General features: G+C 35.8%; 1 protein-coding gene across 1 annotated transcript in view; it reads right to left on the bottom strand.

Moving 5' to 3' along the window:
* Positions 1 to 15,034, bottom strand: part of DBT (dihydrolipoamide branched chain transacylase E2) — a 55,022-nt gene that overhangs the window by 13,921 nt on the left and 26,067 nt on the right. The window contains exons 4-6 of the mRNA XM_008579575.1: positions 13,300 to 13,375; positions 8,147 to 8,328; positions 2,699 to 2,820 (exon numbers count right to left, since the gene is read on the bottom strand). Of these exons, the coding sequence (XP_008577797.1) occupies positions 2,699 to 2,820; positions 8,147 to 8,328; positions 13,300 to 13,375 (380 nt within the window). The remainder of the gene's footprint in view (positions 1 to 2,698; positions 2,821 to 8,146; positions 8,329 to 13,299; positions 13,376 to 15,034) is intronic.

Below are 15,034 nucleotides of genomic sequence, written 5' to 3'. Positions count from 1 at the left end.
AATAAATAAAAAAAATAAAAATACATCTCTGCCTAATAAATCAGTGTAAAGAAATAAGATTTTCATTATCTCAGTAGATGAACCACAGCTACCCCACATAAGGAATCATTTGTTACTTTCATTCACTTGCCAATGTGGTAACTATGAGCTACCTACTTTATACAATCCATAGCTATTTATGAAAACTTACATATTTAAACAGTCAGGTACCTTTAAATCTCTCACATAATTCTTACTTGATCTTTTCTATTCTTGGAGACTACATAAGAAGAAGGAGAACTGAGAATTTGAAGAAGAAATAAATACTGACAAATTTAGAACAATGTTTCTTTTTTTTTTTTTTAAAAAGATGACTGGTAAGGGGATCTTAACCCTTGACTTGGTGTTGTCAGCACCACGCTCTCCCTAGCAAGCAAACCGGCCATCCCTGTATAGGGATTCGAACCCGTGGCCTTGGTGTTATCAGCACCACACTCTTCTGAGTGAGCCACGGGCCGGCCCTAGAACAATGTTTCTGATGTCAGCTACCAGTTAAACATGTAATAGCTTAAATAATCATACAAAAGCTCTCTCAGATTAGTTTTTTTCTGATGGTTGTTTTGGCAAGATCAGTACAAAACATTTAATTCTATTTAAATAAAAATAAACACATAAGCTTGGATGATATCCTCCAACATAGTGTGCATTAATTAATTAGGGTTAAGCCTGACTTCATTTGTATTAGTGCATCTCTAAGGATGACTTTAAAAAAATAAATCACTTTATCATGTCAAACACTAAGTTTATAACAAATGAACTCAGACTTTTTTTTTTAAAATTCAGAATTTAAACAAGTAATTTTTAGGTAATTACAAACAACTAAAATGTCATTGATTTTTTAATTGTAAACAAATTCAATCCATAAATATGCAAACTGCAAGAAAAGAGATACAAGTGATTTATGATAATAAATCCACTACTTAACTTCTTCGAATCATACAAATTTTTACACATCTTTAGGAAGTGGTATAGAAGAGCTAAATCATGTATTTCTTCTACAGGTGATCTTTCTACACAGTTAGGAAAATAAATTGGTAAAATGCTTTATAGTTTTCAAAGCAATATATAAAATAAGTATTTCATCTGATGTCCTTAACAACCTAGTATTCCATATTACAATGGAATTTGTATTACAATTCCTATTACAATCTCTATTTTCTATTATATTAAACAGTCTTCATATTTGAACACATTTAATCATTACATAAAATTTCATCAAGTGTATAGTATAATTTACCTAAGCATTTCCCTGATTTTGAACACAAATATATCTTCTCATTTTTCAATACATAAAACACAGGAAGAACATATTCCAGATAATTTTCTTGGAATAGTTCTCTAATGGCAGGATAACTGGCTGAAAGGGTATGAACATTTTAATGATTCTGTTACAGGCTGAGCATACCTAATGTGAAAACCTGAAATCCAAAATGCTCCACTCCAAAACTTTTTGGGTGCAGATATGACAGTCAAAGGAAATACTCATTTTGGATTTTCGATTTTCAGATCAGGGATGTTCAACCAGTTCGTATTCTGCAAATATTCCAAAATCCAAAACACTTCTGGTTCCAAGCATTTCAGATAAGGGATACTCAACCTGCACATATTTCCAAAATGCAAACTTTAGGTTTTTTCCCACTATAACAACTACTTTTTTCAAAAACAAACAAAAAGTCTGCATTGTGGGACACAGTAGAAAGAACTTAGGTTTTGGACCCAGACAGAACTGTGTTCAAATCCCCAGTTTAGCTTACTTGATTTTAGATAAGTTACTCAACCTCCCTGCCCCTTCTCATCAGAAAATGCAGATAATCCAAACTATCCTGCAGAGCTGTTGTGACAATTGGAGATAATGTATGTATAGTATCTGGCACATACATGCTTAAATAATGGAGACAATGATTGACGAGGTATTATATCATGTTTAAGAGCACTGGTTTTGAAGTGACTTAGACTCACTTTTGAATTCTGGCTCTGTTGCTGTGTTAGCTGTGTACTTTATCTCTCTAAATCTTAGAACAGCCCCTTATCTCATAGGGTTAAATGAGATTATATGTAAATACCTATTACAGTGCCAGGGAGCCACCTTGCCTGGCATTCTACCCTCTGTTCAGTCAATGACTGGCACAAAGAACACAAAAGGCTGGCTTCCTTGCCTCAAAGCAGTACAATTCTGTGGTTCTCCCCATCCCCTTTGGATCAGGCCAAATCCTTGATACCACATCCATGCCTGGACATTTCCCTTCTCTTTTCTTCCCTTTCCTATTCTGCTTCCCTCATTCCCTTTGCAGGTTTTCACTCCTTCAATAATTCAACCATATGCATTCAAATTCCTAACTCAAATTGTGCTTCTAGGACACCCACACTGACCTAAGACACTAGTATTTACAAGTGCTCAATAAACAGTAGCTCTTACTATTACTAGGTGCTAAGAAGGAATAATAAAACCAGACTGTTCAATGTTAAGTAACAAGTTCATGATTTCTACTCATTTCTCCCAAGTATTTTTATGCAAATATCAGTTTTCAGTAACAGACATTTGCATGTTTTCTTTAATCCCGACTTGAGCCATTTCATCATGAAATAGTTGGCTAATTTTTCAGAGATAAAAATATATACCTACTATGCAATCTCAGGCTTAAATATTAAGAAAACTTACATTGTTTTCCATTGCAAGGCGGCGAACGGCAGGTGTCGCCAGTGTTTTTTGGCCCTTTATCTCTTGGTGTGTGTGTTCATCATGGGACACAGCAGGAGTTTCAACAACATCTTCTTCTGAATCTGGTAACAAGGTAAAACTTTACTTCAGTAGAAAAAAAAAAAATATATATATATATATATATAAAAATATTTAAAATCCTAGTGGCTTATATCTAAATAAATTCAACTTAAAGTTTATAGTCAAAATGCCTACCAAGGGCCGGCCTGTGGCTCACTTGGGAGAGTGTAGTGCTGATAACACCAAGGCCACAGGTTCAGATCCCATATAGGGATGGCCGGTTTGCTCACTTGGAAGAGCGTGGTGCTGACAACCCCAAGTCAAGGGTTAAGATCCCCTTACCGGTCACCGTTAAAAAAAAAAAAAAGCCTAACAGTTGGGCTACTTCAGAATGGGAAGGGACTGGTTGGTTAGCTCAGTCAGTCAGAGCTCCATGTTGCAACATTAAGGTCAAGGGTTCGGATCCCCATACCAACCAACCACCAAAAAAAACACAGACTGGAAAGACATGCAAGTATCTAATGGTGGATACGGAGTGAATCGGGGGCAGTGTGTATTGGTGCCTGATACTGTCTAATTATTAGTACCTGGTATATATTTTACTTTTGTGGAAAATCATACATAGCAGGTACAAGCTAAAATAAGAGTCTCTTTCATAAATTTTAAAACAGGTATCTTAAGCATTTTCCTAATATAATTCTGATTTATATTTATAAATAACATGAAATAAAAAATCAAATGTGAAGTAAATTATATAAAATAATAATATAAAATCCATAACAATCTTAAATATTTTCCTAAGATGACAACAGCATTTAAAAATTTGTTCTGGGCCAGCCTGTGGCTCACTCAGGGGAGTGCGGTGTTGATAACACCAGGGCCATGGATTCAGATCCTATATAGGGATGGCCGGTTGGCTCACTGGCTGAGCGTGGGGCTGACAACACCAAGCCAAGGGTTGAGATCCCCTTACCAGTCATCTTTAAAAAAAAAAAAAATAATAAAATAAAATAAATAAAAATTTGTTCTGCTTTGAATATGGCTTAAGAAATGCTGTGGCTAATACTAATTCAGTGTTCAATAATTCTGGAATCCTGGTATAAGAAAAACTATCTCAGGCTATTAGCATGTATTTTTGTGAGCAAGCAAAAAAAAAAAAAGCTTTTGAGAGCATTTGATTATCAAAGTCTGCTGTTAGGAAATCAATGATGTACAGTAGAATCTCTATCTGGACTGGTAAATTAAAGACTGATGAAACTTCTGAAAATCAGAAAACTGGGTTTACTTTGACATTCAATTCCAGGCAAATAAAAATTTTCAACTGCTGCAACTGTGGAAAGTTAGTCTATTCATTCCTTCTCACGAGACTATGAATTGTGCCAGAGAAGCTCTAAAAAATTCCCCTAAGGGTAACACAGGGAAGGGGAAAAAAGGTGAGCACCTATTATGTGTCAAATACTGTGCTACATATGCAATATCTTACTTTAATCTTCATCCCAACTGTATAGGATAGGTACTATAATCTTCATGTTATAGATTAAGAAAAAAGTGAGGCTTGAGAGATGAAGGGATTGGCCCAAGGTCACACACCTAATAAATCCAAGAGCTGAACTTCAATCCCAGGGCCAACTCACTCTGTGCTGTTTCCATAAGTTCATGGATGTAGTAAATTTTCTTTCTGGTCAAAGTAGCTGGAATATAACTCCTACAGTTCAAGGTGTAATTTGTTGAGTTTTAAGAATCCCTGTATTTTCTCCATTTCTCTTAGTTATTGGAGAGACTAATAAGAAAGATTAACATTAGGACCTAAGATCCAAAGAAATCAGGGACTCAATTACAGAAACTCCAAATATTATTTTCTCCATTTCTCTTAGTTATTGGAGAGACTAATAAGAAAGATTAACATTAGGACCTACGATCCAAAGAAATCAGGGACTCAATTACAGAAACTCCAAATACAGCTTGGGGTAATGCATATTTGCTGAAGTAAAAGAAATGTATAAATACTTAAATATATCATACACCAAAAGATCATATTTTCAAAAGATCAAGTAATTTACTGCTACTCACATTTCTGGAAAACATTTTGTGATATATTACCTATATAGTACTTAATGCCTTTTAGAATAATTTGGGTGTAAATATGAATGATAGACTTACTTGTAAGAATCACTCATATATTATTTGTCATGGAGTTGCTGGAAGAAAGCTCTAAGTAATAAAATACCACCTGACTACACAGCATTTAAAAACTTTCAAAATGTCTTTACACATATTTTCTCCTTTGATGATCACAAAAATGTTATTAGTATACAGGGCAGATTTCTCAATTTTACCAATGTTGACACATACTCTAAGGGGAAAGGAGTTAAGACTAAACTCAAATTCATGACTTCCCAATTGATATGATTTTAATGGTTCTAGCATTACACTCTGTGAGATTTTAGTCTTCAACAACTGATCTTCTGTAAATTAGAGTACAATTTTAAAAGCTTTTTAACTCAATTTTTAAGAAAGAGCAAAAGACATTTGGGAAGTAAGCACTTTTTCCTCATGAAGCCTGTCAATTTAGTGTTGATGTACTTCCTCATGTGAAGCAAATTTACAATAAAACCACATTATTTCAGGTCAATTAAATAATAAGGTAATTTGGGGGCCGGCCCATGGCTCACTTGGGAGAGTGTGGTGCTGTTAACACCAAGGCCGCAGGTTTGGATCCCCATACAGGGATGGTCAGTTAGCTCACTTGGGAGAGCGTGGTGCTGACAACAAGTCAAGGGTTAGGATCCCCTTATTGGTCATCTTTTAAAAAATTAATTAATTAATTAAAAAATAAATAAATAAAAGGGTAATCTGAATAGGTAAAAGTAATAAAACTGTGAAATTACAATATTCTTAGGTATTTCAAAAATTATTTCTAAGAACATTAAGTAGGGCAATTAACTCACTTAACTGAGGGAAAATCTTTTGGAGAAAATGCTTTGAGATACTAAAGCATCTGAGTCTGTTTGGAAGACCTTTCTTCATAGCACAAATATAAACTTTAGTTTAATTTCTGTCCAAATCATCATAAATTGAGAATTAATGACATCCATACTAATGAGATCTCACTGCATTTTCTTTTTCACTTCAAATTGTTGAAACAGCTAATTCAATCAATTCAATGTACAATTGGCTGTACAACATTAACAGTTATAGTTATCCTTTACTGAGCACCCGCTATACCCAGGCATTGTACCATTCAATATATGTTAGTGAATGTAATTTAACCAAATGACATGCTACATTCTTGAAACAGTTTTATGTTAAAGAGCTTTTTCTTTAACTTGAAAATATTTTCTATTTATCCCAGTAACCATTTCAATATTATAAACTCTAGGTACTTATAGACTCTAAATTGTGTTATAAGCAGAATTTTGTACCTATGCATATGTACAGTGTTAGAAATTTAGTCCCATTGTTCTATATACAGAATGAAACTGATACCCATCCTCTCTAAACCAAATTTTCAGTGTAAATAAAGTAGCTAGGAGAAGGGCCTTTAGAATTGAACAGAGCTAGGGCCAAATTGTAGCTCCACCACTTCATTGCTGTGACCATAGATCAGTTATTTAATCTCTCAGAGTCTCAATGTTGCACGTATCACATGTAGATAATAATCTGCAGTCAAAGCACTCAGAGATGGGACTCGGAGGTCACAAATACAGTTTCCTTCATCGAAATCCTCATGGCACTCTTCTCGAAAAGCAGACTGTAACCATGTTATAAAACAGTATCATGTGAATAAGGTAATTTATACTTCTAGAAGGCTTTGTGTTAGGTAGTTTTTTAATATATAGTATAACTGTTTTTACTAGCACTAAAATGGAACAATACAAACAAATTCAGTATTACAAATTCTTGCTTACGAAAAGGTACACAAAATATTTAGAAACCTTTCCCATTTCCAGAATTAAAATGAGGCATTGTTGGGAAAATATAGGAAAACGGTCAGAGCCCCTCACATGTTCAGAATCTTGCGAGCATTTGCTGAGAACAGGTTGTGTGGGTGGAGTTAGTGGCCTGCGCAGCGCCGCCACCTTCACTGACGTCTAGTGCCTCCGGCAGCCGCCTCCACAAGCAGTCATGCTTTTCGAACCGACAGCTTCCGAGGACCTGTTTGATGGTTACCTAGTTCATAGAGCTGCGTGTAAGGGGTCAGGGACACAGCCTGCGTGTGAGGGGTCAGGTGACCCAGCCTGGCGTATGAACGGTTTGTCCCAGTCTGGACAACAGACTTGAGGGGTCTGTGAGCTCCAGACCCAGCCCTAGCTTCGACAGTTGGCCCAGTTGGTGCAGGATTACGGGCTGATAAAAGAACCCGACAACTGGCGTGGTCATGTAGCTTTACAATTGGCGACACAAACAGGATAAAGAGCTTTGCAATTGGCTATGTCGACAGGATTCTGACATTAGCCTAGCACAGCAGGCATATATAAATTTCTCTCAGTAAGCTGATTTTGCTGTTCTACTGGTCTGCTTATTTGGCTTATGCTTCATAGTTTATTCTACGATAAATAAATAAATAAAAAATAATAAGAAAATATAAACGTAAAAGCAAAAAGGTGCAAAATAAAACTAGCATGCAAGGTAATTGTTCAGAATAAACTATGAATGGCAAACAAAATAGAACAGCTAACAAGTGATCAGTTCGCTATAAGGAATATCAGATTATTTTAACTCTGAACATAACCTATCCAATCACATTAATTTTGTCCTAAGAGCTTTACTAAGGTATAACTGACATACAATAAACTGCACATATATAAAATGTAAAATTTGGGGCCGGCCCGTGGCTCACTCGGGAGAGTGCGGTGCTGATAACACCAAGGCCCCGGGTTCGGATCCCACATAGGGATGACCGGTTCGCTCACTGGCTGAGCGTGGTGCTGACAACACCAAGTCAAGGGTTAAGATCCCCTTACCGGTCATCTTTTTAAAAAGATAAAAAATAAAATGTAAAATTTGATAAGCTTTGAAATATGTATTTACCTATAAACCAACACCACAATCAAGACAATGAACATATCCATCACCCCCAAAAGTATCTTTGTACTCCTTGGTAATCCCTCCTTCCCAACCCTTCCTGAGAACTTGTTGCTTCTTTAAACACTAAGGTTTTCACAAGGCAAGCCTCCAGATAAATGACGTGTTACTGTAAATGCTTTTAACATGGTAACATGCAGAAGGTAATCATGCATCATAGAGAACCTTTTCATTTTTCTGATTTGTGGCTTCTAAACCCCCAACTCAAACCCTATGTTATTAAGTGTCATTTTTAACTAGGACCCAATGACAAAAGAACAGCAGTAATCAATTTGGTTAAATGCATGAACAAATTTACAGTACCTTTTAAAGCTTCCGTTTCTATGTCTACTAATGGCTTCCCCACATAGGCAATATCATCTAGATTATAATAGAGTTTTTTAATGATTCCATCATAACGACTAGTGATGGTAACAGAAGCTTTATCACTTTGAACTTCACAGATGCTATCAAACTGAGACACTGTGTCTCCTTCTTTTACGAACCTAAAAAAAAGAGACACAAGACACTTTTACATAAACAATCATAAGTACAGATCATCCTAACAATATAAATGCCATACTGAGTTACATCAGTATACATCTAACTTAGCATTTACTTCCAGATGGTGCACCAAGGAATGTTTCAGAGACCACTATAATGGCTTCCAGAATCTCTTCCTCTCCAAGAAATACTAAAAATTTTGAAACCATTCATAAATCTATAATTCAAAAATTTAATTAAACTTTCAGATTTTCTGCCTAACTCATTTCTTGGGAAAAGAAATTCTAAAATTGTATTTTTATTTTTTATTATTATTTTTATTTATTATTATTTTTCTTTATAAAGATGACCAGTAAGGGGATCTCAACCCTTGGCTTGGTGTTGTCACCACACACTCAGCCAGTGAGCAAACCGGCCACCCCTATATGGGATCCGAACCCGTGGCCTTGGTGCCATCAGCACCACACTCTACCGAGTGAGCCACGGGCCGGCCCCTAAAAATGTATTTTTAAAGTGGTATTTCCTTTTATTGTCTTATATTAGCCTTTTCAACCCAAGTGAGCCATGGGTCAGCCCCTAAAAATGTATTTTTAAAGTGGTATTTCCTTTTATTGTCTTATATTAGCCTTTTCAAACTTTAAGGTATGCCCAACATTTCTAATAATTCAACAAAAAATTCATGTCCTCAATACACATCACTTATAATTCCATGCATTTTAAGAACTTTAAGGTATGCCCAACATTTCTAATAATTCAACAAAAAATTCATGTCCTCAATACACATCACTTATAATTCCATGCATTTTAAGTAGGAGTTCTCTCAGTCTTCTTCTTCTTTTTTTTTTTTTTAAAGATGACCGGTAAGGGGATCTCAACCCTTGGCTTGGTGTTGTCATCACCACGCTCACCCAGTACGCCAACCGGCCATCCCCATTTAGGATCCGAACCCGTGGCCTTGGTGCCATCAGCACCACACTCCACCGAGTGAGCCATGGGCTGGCCTCAGTCTTTCCTTCTAACATTATTTTAGTTGTCCTTGTATATAAGTCTCTTTTTCCCATTTATTATTTCAGGTATGCTTTACAAGCCTTTTCCAGATATTCTTGGCAAATGGAACAGGAAGAATGGGACCAAACCTAAAACACTACATACAATTTTGATTCTAATACCATTCTTGACATGTCTAGCACATTTCTGACTTATTACTATCAATTCTTCAAGATAATTATTCAGTCATTCCTGCTCCTTGTCTTCCTGTCTTAACCAGTTCTCAGCCCACAAGATAGAATAAAACAGGGCTGGCTGGTTAGCTCAGTTCATTAGAACACAGTGTTATTAACACCAAGGTCAAGGGTTCAGATCCACATACAGCCAGCCACCAAAAACAAAAGAAAAGAAAAAAAAAAAAAATGTAGCAACTCTGGAAATGAGATTCCCTTCCTCTCCAGGATTTTTGTTGTTGATATGGGGTGACACCAGGGCGGGGGGTACGGGTAGAGGTGGTAGAGGTGGAATTGCTGTGTGTTTAGTGACTTCCCTGGACTAATTTTGTAAAGTCACATCTAAACACATCATAATCAACTGTTGAAAAACAGAATTGTGAAAGCAGCATGAGAAAAACCACTCATCATGCACAAGGAAGCCTCATGAGATTAGCAGATAATTTCTAATCAGAAACCATGGAGACTAAAAGGGAGTGGAATGATATTGAAAGTGCTGAAAGAAAGACTGTCATCAATCTAGGATCTTATATGTAGTAAAACTATTCTTCAAAAATGAAGGAAAAATTAATATATTCCCAGATAAACCAAAACTGAGAAAAGTTGACATTAGCACACTTGCCCTGCAAAAAGTACTAAAAGGAGTCTCAGGCAGAAATGAAAGGACATTAGACAGTAACTCAAATACACATAAAGAAATAAAAAATACCAGGGGCTGGCTAGTTATCTCAGTTGGTTAGAGTTAGATCACGGTGTTGTAACACCAAGGTCCAGGGTTTTGATCCCCTTACCAGCCAGGTGCAAAAGAAAAAAAAAGAAAGAAAAAGAAAGAATATCAGTAAAGGTAACTACATAGGTAAATACAAAAAACAGTATATATGCATTTTGTTTTTAACTCTTTTTTATCCTATCTGACTTATAAGACAAACTGCATTAAAGCAATACTTATAAAACTGTGTTGATGGGCTTATAATGTTTAAAGATGGAATACATATGACAGTAATAGCATAAAGGAGGGGACACAGCTCTATTGCAGCGAAGTTTTTGTATATTAAAATTAAGTTGCCATTAACCCAAACTACATTGTTGTAGATTAACCTGTAAATTGTAATCCTCAGTGCAACCACTAAGAAAATAACTTAAAAATACATAGTAAAAGTTTTAAACACTCCAATAAAGAGGCAGAGATTGGCAGAATGGATTTTTAAAAATGATCCAACTATATACTATCTACAAGAGATATACTTTAGGCTGGCCAGTTAGCTCAGTTGGTTAGAGCATGGCGTTATAACACAAGGTCAAGGGTTCAAATCCTATACCGGCCAGCTATCAGAAAAAAAAAAAAAAAAAGATATATTTTATACTCAAAGGCACAAATAGGTTGAAAGTAAAAGAATGGAAAAAGATATATCATGCAAACAGTAACCAAAAGTAAACTGTAGTGGCTATACTAATATCAGACAAAATAGTCTTTAAGACAAAAGCACATATAAAATCCAAACTTGTTTCAGAACTTTGTTAGTCTTTTTGAAATTTACGTATTTTTCTTACTTACCCATAGATTTGTTCCCACTAATTCTAAGAATAAGTGAGGTTTTACTGCCCTTTATACAAAACCACATTATCTTCTGTTGAATTATGCTTTCCCCACATATTCAAATTTCTATTCTCAGGCTGCAGTCTATAGAACAGAACTCTGCTTCTTAGCATTTTACCAAGTGCAATAAAATACATATGAATTTTTTCCTTGAGTTATTTATAGATATTAAGTTAGAGAAAAGACACACAGAGTTCAGAGAAGCTCTTAATATTTCTAAAACAACTTCTGAAAAATTAATCAGATGATTTCTCATTTAAAGAACTATTAGAATTTCATTAAGGATGAATTGATTCCTTCTTCCAAGAGCCTTAAACCCTATCCTTGGCATATGAATCTAGAGAATGAATAAGAGGTAGAAATTGAGAAATGTTAAAAAAATCAAAAATAAAAAATCTAGACAGTAGACTTGGTCATAGAAAGAAGGTATCAATAACTTAAATGTGCATAATACTTAACAGACTTTAAAGGCATTTCCTATACATTACGTTATTTGATCCCTTCAACAACCCCTGTGAGTTGGCAGAGCAAGTACTATTACCCTCATTTACACATTAAGAGGCAGAGATTCAGTAGACAGGTAAGACAGCTAACAAGCTTCCAGGTCAGGCTCTTCTGATTTGAAGCCCATTGCTCTTTCCACAATCCCACTATGCCACTAGAGACAGAACTGTAAGGTATGTTTATTTTTTTACAGTTTTCCTTTAACTTACAAAGCAATAAGGATAAGAAGTGCAGGAAAAGAATGTCCACGTGGTTGAATCAAATTCTTAAAAGGATCTGTAACAGTATAAAACTATGGTGGGGAAAAAAAGAAAAAAAAATCTGTTTACTCAATCTTAACTGCTACTTCTAGAATTCTTGCCCATTTTTTTGTTAACTTTTTAACGGTTTCAAAAATTATTTTTTGATTTGTGCTTTTGGTAACATATTTTTTTTTCTCCTTTTTGTCTTTTTTACTGACTGGCAACAGGATCGCAACCCTCGGTGTTGCGCCCATACCGGGGACCGGCAACGGGATCGCAACCCTCGGTGTTGCGCCAGCACCGCGCTCAGCCAGTGAGCAGGAACCGGTCTCCACATGGGATCCGAACCCTCAGCGGGAGTGCCACCGCGCTCCCAAGCGGCACACTCTCCAGTGCGCCACCGGGCTGGCCCTGGTAACGTATTTTAACCTGCTCTAAACATACAGGCAAACTCTGTCGGGTAATGGTGAATCAAAAATACTTAATATTCTTACTGAAGTCAGTACCGACTGAAGTCACTTTCACTACAGTAAAGAAAGCTTAAGGGCCAGCCCGTGGCTCACTCGGGAGAGTGCAGTGCTGATAACACCAAGGCCATGGGTTCGGATCCTATATAGGGATGGCTGGTTAGTTCACTGGCTGAGCGTGGTGCTGACAACACCAAGCCAAGGGTTGAGATCCCCTTACCGGTCATCTTTATAAAAAAAAAAAAAAAAAAAAAAGAAAAGAAAAAAAAGAAAAAGAAAGCTTAGATTACATGATGATTTTATAATAATTTGGAAGGAAATTGTAAGTTTATACATTAAATGGTTTTAAAGACATGGTCTTATGTCAGTTTATCATCTTTTAGAGGTTAATTTCTCTTTTTAGTTCAAGTGAGAGGTGGGCAGAAAAGGATTTTTTTTTTTTTTAAAGATGACCGGTAAGGGGATCTTAACCCTTGACTTGGTGTTGTCAGCACCATGCTCACCCAGTGAGCTAACCGGCCATCCCTATATGGGATCCAAACCCGTGGCCTTGGTGTTATCAGCACCACACTCTCCCGAGTGAGCCACAGGCCGGCCCAGGAATTTTTTTTTTTTAAAGAGGGAAAAAAAATCCTTAATAAAATACCTTAATGTACGATAAATTCTGTCACCAGCATATTGTCAACACAAAGTAATTCTACCTTACTGCTTTAAAAAAAGCTTTATAGGACTTTATAGTTAGTCAGTTGGTTAGAGCACAGCCTTATCACACCAAGGTCATGGGTTCAGATCCCTGCACTGGCCAGCCACCAAAATACAAAAATTATTTTTAAAAGCATTATATTTCATATAAAAAAAAGTTCTCAGATTAAATTGATTGCTACTTATTTGTACTTAAATTATTTTTATATTCACTTACAATCTTTTTTTCAGATTAACTTACCATTCTTTAACAGTTACTTCTCTAATCCCTTCTCCAATGTCTGAAAGTTTGAATTGAACAATCTGTCCACATAGAGCTTCAAAGACAAATGAGAAATGATCTCATTAAATATGCAATGTTACACATAAATGCTTTTACATCTTAAATTAGAAAATGTTCTCAAGCACAGAAAAACAGCATTTTATAATTTTTAAAAGCATAATGATTATTTATAACCATTAAAAATTTGAATAAATTACTTCATGACCCAGACCTATTGACACTGCCACAGAATTTTTATTTTCCAACTTCCAAAATAATGTTCTTTCACAGGGTTATAGTAGGCCCTACTAACATATTAATGAGATTTTGAAACAATAGTAATGAACAGAAAATAAAACAAAGATATTATACAAAGAGCGACCCAGTGGGATGTCCTTATTTCAAGTTATGAAGCTATAACAACCATTAACAGTCTGTTCTCAGTTATATCTCTTTTCATTTCATATAACTATTCTCATTTTTAGTGGCTAAACATCAGGTAGCTCTATACCTAGCAGACTTGATAGAAAATTTTTATTTTAGGGCCAGCCCGTGGCTCACTCGGGAGAGTGCGGTGCTGATAACACCAAGGCCACAGGTTCGGATCCTATATAGGGATGGCCGGTTGGCTCACTAGCTGAGCGTGGTGCTGACAACACCAAGTCAAGGGTTGAGATCCCCTTACCGGTCATCTTTTTAAAAAAAAAAAGAAAAGAAAATTTTTATTTTCCCAAACCATGTTCTGCTAACTTATCCCTAAGTCTTCATTTTCCTCTTTTCACTTTCTGCTCCTTTTAAAATTTCTCTCCCCTTTTTAAAACACTTAGATGCCAATGATAATTATTCTCAAAAGAGAAAGTATTTCTGGTCAATAGAAAGCAAATATGGGCCCTCTCACTTTTCCAGGTTAACAAATGACTCTGGACCTATTCAGGAGTGCTCCTCTGTCTTCAGAATGTCATTAACCATATTTCCCTATAAGATATACAACGAAGAGGCTGGTCGGTTAGCTCAGTTGGTTACAATATGTTGTTAAAACACCAGGTCAAGGATTCTGATCCCTAGACTGGCCCAGCCACCAAAAACAAAAACAAAAAACAAAGTTGATTAAGGTTGTAAAATTATCTTTGATAGATATGAGGATTTAAGTTGGCAGTAAAGAAGTGCAAAATACATTTTGGATGTGGAGGTATTTGGTACCTCTTGTTTCCTCTCTGGTAAGTGGGGCCCTCTCACAGCCTACTGCTCGGAGTATAAATTGGCACCTTTCTCAAAAGGAGTTTGGCATTTAGTATCAAAAGCCTTAAAAAAAAATTAATCCACCAAGTATAAGGATCTTTGTTTTGTTTACTGATATATCCAAGCACTTAGAGCAGTACGTTGGCACACAGCAGGTGATCAATAAATATTTGTTGTTGAATGAATAAATTCTCACAACAATACAATCAGTTAAATACTATGATTACTCCCATTTTCCAGATGATGAAACTGAGAGAAATTACGTAACTTGCTCTAAGTTATACAGCTGGTGATTGGTAGACCAGGAACCCATGTAGCCTGAAATTGGTGGATCTAGAAACCCAAAGTTCAGGATAAGTATTTAGAGGCTAGAGCAGGAAGTTGGAGTTTCTACTTGAATGTCCTCTGTTTTACACTGGGAAGTAATAAAAAAAAAAAAAAAAAAAAATAAACTTTTTTTTTTTTTTTTTTTAAA

The sequence above is a fragment of the Galeopterus variegatus genome, unplaced genomic scaffold (assembly GCF_000696425.1).
Source record: "Galeopterus variegatus unplaced genomic scaffold, G_variegatus-3.0.2 Scaffold1913, whole genome shotgun sequence".
Taxonomy (NCBI): domain Eukaryota; kingdom Metazoa; phylum Chordata; class Mammalia; order Dermoptera; family Cynocephalidae; genus Galeopterus; species Galeopterus variegatus.
The sequence above is the reverse complement of the archived record's forward strand: the minus strand, read 5'-3'. Positions and strand labels throughout refer to the sequence as shown.